The 14,452-nt window shown below is 39.3% G+C and overlaps 1 protein-coding gene across 2 annotated transcripts in view; it reads right to left on the minus strand.

Annotated features, from left to right (window-relative positions):
• Positions 1 to 14,452, minus strand: part of ARHGAP15 (Rho GTPase activating protein 15) — a 622,372-nt gene that overhangs the window by 516,256 nt on the left and 91,664 nt on the right. For both annotated transcript variants that reach the window (XM_030883033.2, XM_070045860.1), the window contains exon 4: positions 9,886 to 9,947. In XM_030883033.2, coding sequence (XP_030738893.1) covers positions 9,886 to 9,947 — 62 coding nt within the window. The remainder of the gene's footprint in view (positions 1 to 9,885; positions 9,948 to 14,452) is intronic.

Consider the following 14,452-nt stretch of genomic DNA (forward strand, 5'->3'; position numbering starts at 1 on the left):
ACTCAAGAGCTCTGATGAAGATATACAATAAAATTAATGTTGTTTTTATGCCTACTAACGTAACATCCATTCTGCAGCCCATGGATCAAGGAGTTCTATCATGTAAGAAATACATTATAGCTGCTATAGGTCATGATTCCTCTGATGGATATGGGAAAAGTAAATTGAAAACCTTTTGGAAAGTATTCAATATTTTTGATGCCATTAAGAACATTCCTGATTCATGGGAAGAGGTCAAAATATCAACATTAACGGGAGTCTGAATTAGTTGATTCCAACCCTCATGAATGACTTTGAGGGGTTCAATGCATCAGTGGAGGAAGTGACTGCAGAAGTGATGGAGATAGCAAGAGGGCTAGAATTAGAAGTGGAGCCTGAGGATGTGACTAAATTACCACAATCTCATGATAAAACTTTAAAGAATGAAGAATTGCTTCTTATGGATGAGCAAAGAAAGTGGTTTCTTCTGATGGAATCTATTCCTGGTGAAGTTGCTGTGAAGACTGTTGAAATGATACCAAAGGATTTCGAATATTACATAAATTTAGTTGATAGAGCAGGGGCAGGGTTTGAGAGGACTGACTCCAATTTGAAAGAAGTTCTACTGTGAGTAAATTGCTTTCAAACAGCACTGCACGCTACAGAGAAATCGTTTGTGAAAGAAAGAGTCAATTGATGTAGTAAACTTTATTATTTTCTTATTTTCAAAAACTGCCCAGCCACCCCAACCTGTAGTATTCACCACCCTGAGCAGTCGGCAGTCATCAACATCAAGGCAAGACGCTCCACCAGCAAAAAGATTATGACTCACTGAAGGCTCAGATGATGGTTAGCATGTTTTAGCAATACAGTATTTTTGAATTAAGGTATGTACATTGTTTTGTTAGACATAATGTTATCGCACATTTCATAGACTACGGTAGAGTGTAAACATAAATTTATATGCAAGGGGAAACCAAAAAAAATCATGTGACTCTCTTTGTTGCCTTATTCTCTTTATTGAGGTGTTCTGGAACCAAACCAGCAATATACTATTTTCTTGGTTAAGGAGATTGTCAATGTCAGATTTCACCATAGTTTGGGTCCTAAGTCTCAAATTATAAAAGCTAGAGTGCAGAGCCTGTGACAAGGTATAAGCCATCTGGATTGTCAAATTAACTGTTTTACCTAATGTTAATTAGAAGGATTGGTCAAAGGCCCACCACTCTCAAGCTCTATTTTTCTCTTGGGAATTGAGCTGATTTAAAGAAGTCACATGATGAGTCTTTCAATTCCTCATAAGAAGCCGGAAGCAGGGATGTGCTTCTAACTATGACACCACCTCTTTCTCTTTCCTGCTAGGGGATTATTCTGGTTTGTGATGAGTAGACTCACCTGCACTCAGTAGGGAGTCTAAAACCAGAAAGTGTTTCAAAAGCCTCTAGTCTAGGAGCGGCTAAGAATTCACCTAATGGGAATATCTTTTAACCTATGACTTAGGTCAGAACCTTCCTCTCTGAATGAAGTAGTCTAGAGACTTGGCTATTTTCTTCACAGTATCTTTCAAGTCCATTCCCCATTTGATGTGTTTGGCCCATTGTGCTGCTTGTAATTCTCAGGATATCAGCAGAAAAGCTTTCTCACCAGTTACTCTAACACAGCAAGCCTTTTGATGGCACTGTCAGCTCTGGAGGGAGTATGAATAGGATCAACTGGCAAGGTTTTGCCTTGACTTGTACCTTTAATGCTTTCTGCATGCAACCAAATCCTTATAGGTGACAGTTTTTCGGTGTATTGAGATTCAACTCAGAGAGCGAGTAACTCCTTCAAGTTTAGAGGGCTTAGGTAGGACTTTAAAAATAGCCCTTTTGAGGATGAAGCGATTTTCAGAATGGAAAGAAAGTCCCTCTACTTTCCTAGTACCCCCAAAGAGGGGAACACCATGACCTCCTAGAGCTTTTCCACTCCTCGGCACAATATCTGACATTTAGTGAGTGCTTATCAAAGGTTTTTGAGTAAAAGAATATATGGGTTCTCAAATTTCAGGAGGGTTACACATCTAGATTACTCCTGCCCTGTTTGTTGTTATTTACTAACAAGGACTACAAAAGCACCTACCTCTTGCATTTCCCTTATTTATTCCTTAGTTCCCAAGTGTTTTGATAAGTCTTTCATAGCACTGTTTTAAAAGTATCTAACATTCCTGGTTTAGTATATCTTCTTCTAATTTATAATTCTAGTGGCAATACCTGAGCTTTCTCTAGAGGGCTTCCTGACTTCTCAGATGTGTTTCAATAAGATAAGCTATTATGCATGCATTGGTTCTCACTCTGTGCTAGGTATGGCACCTGGCATTTTGTGTCAAGTAATTTAATCCCCAAGACAGTCACAAGTATCTACTGAGCATCTACCACAGGACAGATACAATTCCAAGGACTGAATATATAAAGGCAAATAGCAGAGACCTCAAGGCATTTATGTCTAACTCAGAGGAGACAGGCAGTAAACACAGAAACAAATCCTCCACATTCAGATAAAAAAATTGAGGCTGCATCCTACCCAAGGGCATCAAAGTCATAAATATGGGATTCAGACCAAGTCTTCTGGACTTAGAAGGCCATGCTCATTCTGCTGTATCAGTTGTCTCTAGAGCAGGTGGCATGCAATTCTCCCTTAGTCATATTGGGCACGTCTATGCAGAGCCTCATGATAGACTCTGAGAGAGGAAGACACCCAACTGCTGTCAAAGAGTTACTTGAACATCTTTCTCCTTGGAACAAGGGCACTTCTTAGCCTGACCTGGGCTGTTCTGCAATGCTGACCTGGAAGCCCTTTCAACTCTACCGTCCCAAGATGGCCAGCAAGTAACTTCATCCATTGATGGGAGCCAATTAATGCATCAACACTTCATCATCTTAACTTTGGGGGAGTTCTTTTTTATTTTTCCACACAGAGAGATAAACACCAAGCTGTTGGATAGACTTGAGGGCTAAACAAGATACATAGGTCAGGAAATGTCCAACTTCAGTAAGTCAGAGGTCCCAGGAATAGGTGAGAGAGTCTCCGCATGAATTTACAAGTAACAATTAGGTAAGGGATTGATATTGACACTAGTGATTCAGTACAGGAAATAGATCCTGGGACAATAAATGCAGGCTATTTATTTTAATTTTTTTTGTCACAAGACATCACATCTAAGGGGGAAAAAGATCCTTAATGTAATTAGGAAGGAGGAAGAACTAAATTCTAATAAGGACAATTAGTTACAATTAATGCAATTGGTGGGACAATTTCTCCAAGTGAGACACTTCAGAGAGCTTCCCTAAAACAAATCCTGAGTTGTAAAGGTAGAAAGTAAAAACAAAACAAAACAAAACAACCCCAAAACCAAAGAAAACTCAACACAGGCATCAGCTTGACCAAAAACTCTGCATTCTACAAAACGGACACCGGATGGCAGCACATAATAACAGCAGCTTGGTAACAGCTTATCTGAAGAACGCTGGATGGAAAATGGCCCTTAAGATATTCGTTATCGTCATAAGAATCTGTTAGCTTGAACTCAGGTTTAACGTATTCATCTGCTCTAACATCAAAGCCTTATAACTTACATTCACCTCTCCTATGCCTCCTTTGGTAATGACACGGTGGCAAACGAAAAAGTCAGAGGAAAATATATGTGAGGTTACTTTGTAAATTTCAGACTCACTCTGGGCCACCTGCCTCTGTTATCTGACTTGGGCACACTGGATTTGACTTGATTCTGTACCTCTGGTGGGGGTGAATGTAATTTACTCTAGTGTCCTTGACTGATTTACTGAAAAATCACTTGGACACTTTTTAAGTGTTCTGACTAGTTCTCAAACTGGTAGGTGAAGAACTTATTGCTTCTCTCTTAAGCTTCTTGTAATTTGCCTCTGCTTTAAAAAAAGGGTCAAAGAGACACTGATGTATAAATACATACATCTCTGCCACTATTGCAAGAAATGTAAAAGCTTTATATATTCAAAGGGTTACTAGAAGTTGGAAATTATAACAGAGCATGTGTTGGAAATCATGAAACTCAAGCAACCTTTTACAAATTAACTTCAGTATTCCATACTCTCCAAACCTTCCCTCCAGTCCTCATTATGGAACATTAAAAAGAGAGAAAGACAGATGAAGCCTGGAAGAAGTTATTGGGATCTTGAGCAGAAAATGCTAAAAAAAAAAAAAGTTTACATTAGGAGGGTACTTTGGTATCATGTTCTACAGAGTCTATTCTGAGAAACAATTGTTTAAAAAGAAGAAAAAACAAATAAAAACTAAGGTCTAACAGCCATGGGCTCTAGGATGAAAATACACACTAGTAGACATAACGCTGCACTACCTTTACTCGATTTCTTCCCAAATACCTCTCTGTCCATATTTTCACCCTCAAGTACTTCTTCCCAGGTCCCTCTGAAAAGCAGAGCAGAGTGAAAAGCCATGATAAGATGTACAGAGCCACAAATGAGATGACGAAGGGGCAGGCTTGAAAGGTATAGAGGGAGAGATAAGGGTACAGAAATAGCTTACATGCTGTCGGGGGCTTTTATAAATTAAAGTTGTTTTCAATTAAAGAATTGAAAACAGCTCTTTGTTAAGGTCTCCGAGAGCTTCAGAGAAACCTGGGCTACTTAGCTTTTGGGGATAGATGTACCAAAATGCAGGAATTTCTAAACTTTATCAGAAAAAGCATACTTTCAATGTTCACAAAGAAAAACTAAAGTTGAATGCTGAATGTCTTCGGCTTTCAACCCCGTCTGTCTGTCTGGGGAGATATCTAGAACTTCATTTCAAAATAAAGTTAAATTTATGGCCCTTTACAAATGTAAGATACAGCCAAGGAGTTCTCCTTCCTTCCACCCACTCTTGTATTCAGAGATAGCTCAAACTTGTCTTAGAAAGAAAAAATATATGGAAGAGGAAAGGAAGCTAAAGAAAAAGGAACAGGAGGAGGGAAAGAAAGAAAAATAAGAACACAAGATATAATGTGGATGACCTGTCATGTATTTATGAGTAGAAAACTTTGAGATTAATAAAATAGTATTAAGTGACAATTGAAGCCCTTTGTACTGTTTTTTTTATTTTTTGGCGGTACACGGGCCTCTCACTGTTGTGGCCTCTCCCGTCGCGGAGCACAGGCTCCAGACGCGCAGGCTCAGCAGCCATGGCTCACGGGCCCAGCCGCTCCGCGGCATGTGGGATCTTCCCGGACCGGGGCACGAACCTGTGTCCCCTGCATCGGCAGGCAGACTCTCAACCATTGTGCCACCAGGGAAGCCCCTTTGTACTGTTGATGGTATGAAATAAACGAACAATTTTTGCTTCCTGGCCTCAAACATCTTCTAGCAAGAGGGAAAAATCCAACCTACTTTAAACAGAGGACAGGGCTAAAAATCTGATACCAACTATACATGCAATAAGATTGAGAGAAGGAGAGGTTGATACAAGTGACCAAGTTTCTCCACTTGTAAGATTGAAAGCGGTAACATAGCCTATTTTAGAGTATTATTTCAGAATTACTAGTAAAGCAATTATCCAAGTACTTGACAGAATAAGCATCTGTTACTATTGCAGTAACTGATTATAATTTATAAAAAGATATAAAGTTCCCTGATAAATGGGGAAAAGGCTATGGAAAGAAATTTTACATAAGAAATACAAATTATAGCAACTATGGTATACTATTTAATAGTTACTCAATTTCCAATGATATAAAAACTACACAATTTTTCAAAGTTATGATTAAACTGACCATTTTGTTATTAGTTACAAAAAACATACAGACTCCTTGGGCAAGCAGTATGTCAATACATAACAGTCATTTAAAAATGGTCTTGTGATTTAATTAAGTCATCTAGGCTTAGAAATTCTCTTAAGAAGATATAAAAGAAAAATTGACAAGCAATAGTAGGTTTACTGCATTTATAACTATTTTAGTATAAAACTAGAATCAACTTAAAAATCTAATAAAAGAGGAACGTAGAAATGGCTTGGTGTATTACAGTCCCATCAACATTGTGGTGTATTATATGTTATTAAACATGCTGACTATATATACTACAATTTTCAATCTGTAATGTGTTTATAATAAAAACTAAAGCAATCCTTAAAACAACTAAAAATAGAGCTACCATATGATCCTGAAATCTCACCCCTGGTCATATACCCAGAGAAAACCATAATTTGAAAAGATACATGCACCCCAATGTTCACTGCAGCACTATTTACAAAAGCCAAGACAAGAAAGCAACCTAAATGTCCATCAACAGATGAATGTATAAAGAACATGTGGTGTATATATATACATATATATGTATATCTATACACACACACACCCCTACATATACATATATACATACATACATATATACATACACACACACACACACACACACAGTGGAATATTACTCAGCCATCAAAATGAATGAAATAATGCCATTTGCTGCTGTTGCAAATGGGTGGACTGAGAGATTGTCATACCAAGTGAAGTAAGCCAGACAGAGAAAGACAAATATCATGTGATATCGCTTATATATGGAATCTAAAAAAAGAAAAGAAAAGAAAAGAAAAAGACACAAATGAACTTATTTCCAAAACAGAAAGAGACTCACAGATACAGAAAACAAACTTATGGTTACCAAAGGGGAAAGGGGGATGGATGTGAGGGATGAATTATGAGGCTGGGATTTTATACACTACTGTGTATAAAATAGATAACCAACAAGAACCTACTGTATAGCACAGGAAACTATACTCAATATTATGTAATAACCTATAAGGGAAAAGAATCTGAACAAGAATATATATATATATATATATGTATATATAGAGAACTGAATCGTTGTGCTGTAAACCTGAAACTTGCATGATATCATAAATCAACCATACTTCAATTAAAATTTTTTTAAAAATTCGAAAAAGAAAGCAAATCCCACAAACAATAAAGAATGAAATTATGGAACAATATGGATCAAATTTAAAGATATCTGGTCACTAAGGACTTTCATCAGCAAGGTAAATAGATAGTGAGAGACTTGGAGGAGATATCTGCCAAGCCTAAAGTTGACAATGTATTACAACCTGGTGTACATTAGGAGTTCTCTCAAAAAAAAAAAAGGGAGAAACTCAGTAGAAGATAGTCAGAGTTTATGCACAGGCGATTCTTGGAATGCAGAGCCTGACTGACTCTAAATAGGTGACATGATGCTTAACTGAAACACAAGTCAGAAGAATAAAAATAAATGCAACATTAAAGTAATGTCCTATAGCCATCAACTTGCAAAACTGAAAGTTTGATAATGCTGCACGCTGATGAGATCATGGAGCGAGGCGATCCCTTCTGCATTGTGGAGAGAGTGTGAACCGATGCATTCATTCTGGAGAAAGTTTGGCATGTAGCACCCAAATCATTTATAACCGTGTGTACCTTACCACCAAGCAATCCTTTACTCCTGGGGGTATGCCCCAGAGAGAATTCCTCACAGGTCTGTAAGGAGACATATCGGTGTGGTTTGTTGCAATGTTGTTTGGGATGGAAGGAGTTAGGGACAATTTAGGTATCCACTCCTGGAAGACTGAGTAAGTAAACTTTGATGTGTGTTCACAACGGCAAAATGGGCAGCAGTTGGAAGAAATTGACTTGTTTTAAATATATAGATATAGATAAGATATCCTAACACTGACTAACATTGAATGAAAGCAGTACGGACCAGAATGAGGCTTATAACCAAAGGCTTATGCAATTTAGAACACATTCACTTACACACTGTTTTCTAGAATGCCACACATACAGCCAAATAAATGTATGGAGAGAGGATCTGATGAACATACATTCTACAGAGGATTGAAGTGAGGAATGGAGATGAAGAATAAAATAAAACCAACTAGGGGTCTTGCCCAGAATGATGATAATACAAGGCCACACACTGAAGAGGAAAATCAACTCAATTTGTACACCTGAGGTTAAAAGCAAAGATAAAAGCAAAAACAAAAAAGGAAAACTAAAATTTATATAACTTTAAATGAAAAAGCTGAAAGAATGCATAATTGCATGTAAGCTGGTTGAAATAACAATAAAACATAGTATAAAATAATGTTTATATGAATTTAAACTAGAACACAGAAATGGTTTGTAAGCTGATTAAAGTAACAACAAATACAAAATGGTATACACACTGGTTGAAATTACCTAAAAATGTGAGTCTGTTAGGGAAAAGGCCTGGTTGTGCTCCTCTACTTTTTCTTGACACCACTTTCTAGGAAAACATTTTACAGGGATGGTTTATGGATAGCTTATGGGCAAGGACATTGTAAAAGATCACTGTGGTGGCGCATCATCTTGTTTCCTTGGAGTTCCTTTTAGCATCTCCTCCTCTTGCTTGCATGAGTCTGGAGGCTAAGACTGACCAAAGCTATCACTCCTCTTTCCTGCCAAGTCCCAGTGAAAGGTGAAGTGACAACTTAGACAAGTCCTCTTCTGTCCCTCTATGGATTTTTTGTCCACATCGCTGGTAAGGTAAGAAAGGGTTTTGACTTATCTTGGGAAGATTTATCATTGCACCTTTCACGAGCTGATATAACTGGGAGAAAAGTCTAGGGGAAAGTTGGCACTAGATTGGGTTAATCAAAGAATCCCTCCTGGGTCCTTTCAGAACCCAACACATTAAGTCAGGTTCTCCACTGGGGCCAGGACTAGATGAGTCTTTGAAAGCAGCATTGCATTTGATCTTGTCTCCTGTGCATCTCCCTCCTGCACCCTTCAAAGGAGGGTGGCTGCAGGGTTACTGCAGAGGAACAGTCTAGGAGAGGGTTCAAGGCCCTGTTTGCTATCTGAGAATAAAACATAATACGGGCAGAAAATAGAGTTTGTTCTTTAAAATTGAAATAGTTACTTTAAGCAGTGGAATTATGGATGATAGTTTTCCCCAATTTTACTTCTTTTAAATAAATATATACTTACTCCACTATAGCAAACAAACAATAGCATACTTCATTCTCTAGTGTTGGCCAGAGTTCCATTCTAGTAATGAATTGTATTATACAATTAATAAGTGTCCCATTGTATAGCTAATTAGTGAATTTATCCTGTATGATTTTAACTGTTAACAATATAGTCATGAATAAATGCCTTTTCTCCCACTGTAAGCACTTTCTACATACCTTTGCAGCTTGCATATAACCTAGCACAAAGCTAAGTATATTATAAGACCTACATGAGAAATAGGGAAAATTCTAAAATGGAGATGATTATTTCTAAATATCCCATACATAAAAAACATGTAGTGTGTTTGTCTACCCTCCTATCAACCTTATTTTTTTCTCCAAGTTTTTTCTTGTTGTTGCCTAGGGAATCCTTATTACATTTTCTAATTTCTCTCACCTACTCTGTGTTGACCTCATCTCCAAGTGCAGCAACTTCCAACTTTTTATCTGACAGATTATTTTCCTTTTATTTTTTCTCAAATGATTTTTATTTGAGCAACAAATGTATTTCAAATCCTCCATCCTTCAAAAAATTATGATCCCAATGTACTGTAGGGAGATTTTTATATACTGCAAAATGAGTCCTTTCATCCCCTAATCTATTAATCCCAGAAATCAAGACCCATTATCTTATTTCTTCACATATTTTTTAAGATTTCAAGTCTTAGAAGGTCATGAAGCACTTCATTTATATATTCTGTGCAACAAAATAAAATGTAGTGCTTTGTTAGAAAACTATAATTATATTAAAAATACTGTTGATCTTAGTGATAGCAGAAAGGAATATTCTAGTCATGTACCATAGGGCCTACCTTTCCAAACAATAGCAGTGACACAATTGAGGAGATGGGGAACTGGCATAGTTATATAAAAGTGAATTAAAAAAATTTTTATTACCTTAGTTTCTTTCCTCCATCTGCAATTTTAGCTTTTTGAAGATAACCTTCTTTTTCAACCATCTGCAAGAAGAATACATATATTGAAACTGTGACAAACTCCTATGCATTATTAGTTTGAATGAACCTGTGCTTTCCAACAGTCATTGCAGTGATGGAAGTTTCCAGTCATAGAACTTCATCAACAATGCATATATAGATTATGGGAAGTGCCTTCAAGATCAGTCATTACAAGCTGTTAAATATCCAAAAGAAAGATAACAAAGAGTAATGTGAATGATTTGTTAGATAGTGATACACCTTTACTTACTTTTCCTTCTGGGCATTGAAGTCACTTGCTTACAAAATTGATTAAAAATGGTAAAACAAAAACAAATTTAATGCCTTCCTTAATTTTACCAATCATCCTTGGAAAAGTTCTTCCTTTTCACTCCTCATTTCCACTTCCTCATGTACCTGCTGATGCCAGTGAGTGAGAAAAAGTCAACAGCAGCAGGTAACTGGGCCGGTTAAACTGGAAGGGCATTTAAAACACTGACATTCCACGCATTTCATTCAGTTAGTTGCCAAGAGATGCTGTAGCAGCATTATCTCATTATCTTCCTCCATGATGTGGGTTTGCTTCCTTTCCTATTTGTATTTATTGGCTTTCATTGCTAATACAGCTGCACATTCCTTAAAGGAGATTCAACCATTCCTTATCATTCCACAGAGGTTTTTGTGGAGTTCTAGGGTAAATAAATACACAATGCAAATTGTGATGTGGTGACTCCCAGCAAAGTCTATAATAGATGTTTTAATTTCTTAGTGCCCTATTTCTACCTTCCCCTGTCAGTCCTGCACCCCTCCCATCCCTAGATCTTACCTGTGTTCCATCTTTTCGATCTTGGTAAATTGCCAACAACCTTCACCCGCACCCCCATGCTATATGCTGAAAGCTTTAAGGAGTCACCTACCTAATATCAAAGGACCACACTCCCTCAGTGCCACCCTACATGCCTTCCTCCTGACTGTAATATTTCACTTCCACCATATCGTCATCTCATCAATTCCCAGATATATTAAATCTACTTTAAAATGTAATATTTCTCTCTATTGTTGGAGAGTTCTTCCATGTTTCCTCTGCAATCTCTTTTTAGATGCCCTGTCCTGAATCTTCATTTTCATTTTGCCATTACCACTATCACAGGGCTTATTTGGTTGTACCTGCACCTGTGCTGTGACGCTTCCTTTCACACCTGTGTTCCCAGCACAGAGAGTACTTGCTGGCACCAATGATCACAATAATAAATATTCTTTGAACAAATGAGTGGATGAATGAATGGCTATTTAAATGTTTATTTAAATTTTCATAGGAAACTGGACAAGCAAAAATAATCTGTCTGCATTATGACAGGTTAAAGGAAGAGATATTTGGGTGTGAGTTGTTCCAAACCACTAAAATTTCATCAGTTAAAGAATTGGCTATTTACAAGACTCACTCTGATATAGGTGAGATCTTTTCTGATTTGTTTATTATTATATTCCTAATACACAGCACAATACTTAGCTTTCAAAATACACTGGATGGAGGAATCAGGAGGATGGCGGAAGAGTAAAACGCAGAGATCACCTTCCCCCCCACAGATACACCAGAAATACATCTACACGTGGAACAACTCCTACAGAACACCTACTGAATGCTGGCAGAAGACCTCAGACCTCCCAAAAGGCAAGAAACTCCCCACATACCTGGGTAGGGCAAAAGAAAAAAGAATAAAGAGAGACAAAAGAATAGGGACGGGACCTGCACCAGTGGGAGGGAGCTGTAAAGGAGGAAAAGTTTCCACACACTAGGAAGCCCCTTCGCGGGCGGAGACTGCGGGTGGTGGAGGGGGGAAGCTTCGGAGCCGCGGAGGAGAGCGCAGCCACAGGGGTGCAGAGAGCAAAGAGGAGAGATTCCTGCACAGAGGATCGGTGCCGACCTGCACTCACCAGCCCGAGAGGCTTATCTGCTCACCTGCCGGAGCGGGTGGGGCTGGGAGCTGAGACTCGGCTTCGACCAGAGCGCAGGGACAGGAATGGGGTTGGCGGCGTGAACACAGTCTGAAAGGGGTTAGTGCACCACAGCTAGCCGGGAGGGAGTCCGGGGAAAAGTCTGGAGCTGCCGAAGAGGCAAGAGACTTTTTCTTCCCTCTTTGTTTCCTGGTGCCCGAGGAGAGGGGATTAAGAGCACTGCTTAAAGGAGCTCCAGAGATGGGCGCGAGTCGCGGCTAACAGCGTTGACCCCAGAGACAGGCATGAGACTCTAAGGCTGCTGCTGCCGCCACCAAGAACCCTGTGTGCAAGCACAGGTCACTCTCCACACCTCCCCTCCCAGGAGTCCGTGCAGCCCGCCACTGCCAGGGTCCCGGGATCCAGGGACAACTTCCCCGGGAGAACGCACGGCGCGCCTCAGGCTGGTGCAACGCCCCGCCGGCCTCTGCCGCCGTGGGCTCGCCCCGCATCCATAGCCCTCCCTCCCCTGGGCCTGAGTGAGCCAGAGCCCGCGAATCAGCTGCTCCTTTAACCCCGTTCTGTCTGAGCGAAGAACAGACGCCCTCCAGCGACCTACACACAGAGGCAGGGCCAAATCCAAAGCTGAGCCCCGGGAGCTGTGCGAACAAAGAAGAGAAAGGGAAATCTTTCCCAGCAGCCTCAGAAGCAGCGGATTAAAGCTCCACAGTCAACTTGATGTACCCTGCATCTGTGGAATACCTGAATAGACAACGAATCATCCCAAGTTGAGGAGGTGGACTTTGAGAGCAAGATTTATGATTTTTTCCCCTTTTCCTCTTTTTGTGCATGTGTATGTGTATGCTTCTGTGTGAGATTTTGTCCGTATAGCTTTGCTTTCACCATTTGTGCTAGGGTTCTAGCCGTCTGTCCTTTTTTTTTTCTTAAAAAATTTTTTTTCTTAATAATTATTTTTTATTTTAATAACTTTATTTTATCTTACTTTATTTTATCTTCTTTCTTTCTTTCTTTCCTTCCTTCCTATTTTCTTTTTTTTTTTTTTCTTTCTTTCTACTTTTTCTCCCTTTTATTCTGAGCCGTGTGGATGAAAGGCTCTTGGTGCTACAGCCAGGAGTCAGTGCTGTGCCTCTGAGGTGGGAGAGCCAACTTCAGGACACTGGTCCACAAGAGACCTCCCAGCTACACATAATATCAAACGGCGAAAATCTCCCAGAGATCTCCATCTCAACACCAGCACCCAGTTTCACTCAACCACCAGCAAGCTACAGTGCTGGACACCCTATGCCAAACAACTAGCAAGACAGGAACACAACCCCACCCATTGGCAGAGAGGCTGCCTAAAATCATAAGAAGTCCACAGAAACCCCAAAACACACCACCAGACGTGGACCTGCCCATCAGAAAGACAAGATCCAGCCTCACCCACCAGAACACAGGCAGCAGTCCCCTCCACCAGGAAGCCTACACAACCCACTGAACCAACTTTAGCCACTGGGGACAGACACCAAAAACAACGGGAACTATGAACCTGCAGCCCGCAAAAAGGAGACCCCAAACACAGTAAGATAAGCAAAATGAGAAGACAGAAAAACACACAGCAGATGAAGGAGCAAGATAAAAACCCACCAGACCTAACAAATGAAGAGGAAATAGGCAGTCTACCTGAAAAAGAATTCAGAATATTGATAGTAAAGATGATCCAAAATCTTGGAAATAGAATATAGAAAATGCAAGAAACATTTAACAAGGACCTAGAACAACTAAAGATGAAACAAGCAATGATGAACAACACAATAAATGAAATTAAAAATACTCTAGATGGGATCAATAGCAGAATAACTGAGGCAGAAGAACAGATAAGTGACCTGGAAGATAAAATAGTGCAAATAACTACTGCAGAGCAGATTAAAGAAAAAAGAATGAAAAGAACTGAGGACAGTCTCAGAGACCTCTGAGACAACATTAAACGCACCAACATTCGAATTATAGGGGTTCCAGAAGAAGAAGAGAAAAAGAAAGGGACTGAGAAAATATTTGAAGAGATTATAGTTGAAAACTTCCCTAATGTGGGAAAGGAAATAGTTAATCAAGTCCAGGAAGCACAGACAGTCCCATACAGGATAAATCCATGGAGAAACACGCCAAGACACATATTAATCAAACTGTCAAAAATTAAATACAAAGAAAACATATTAAAAGCAGCAAGGGAAAAACAACAAATAACACACAAGGGAATCCCCATAAGGTTAACAGCTGAGCTTTCAGCAGAAACTCTGCAAGCCAGAAGGGACTGGCAGGACATATTTAAAGTGATGAAGGAGAAAAACCTGCAACCAAGATTACCCAGCAAGGATCTCATTCAGATTTGATGGAGAAAGTAAAACCTTTACAGACAAGCAAAAGCTGAGAGTTCAGCACCACCAAACCAGCTTTACAACAAATGCTAAAGGAACTTCTCTAAGCAAGAAACACAAGAGAAGGAAAAGACCTACAATAACAAACCCAAAACATTTAAGAAAATGGGAATAGGAACATACATATCGATAATTATCTTAAATGTAAATGGATTAAAT

The sequence above is a fragment of the Globicephala melas genome, chromosome 7 (genome assembly GCF_963455315.2).
Source record: "Globicephala melas chromosome 7, mGloMel1.2, whole genome shotgun sequence".
Classification (NCBI taxonomy): Eukaryota; Metazoa; Chordata; class Mammalia; order Artiodactyla; family Delphinidae; genus Globicephala; species Globicephala melas.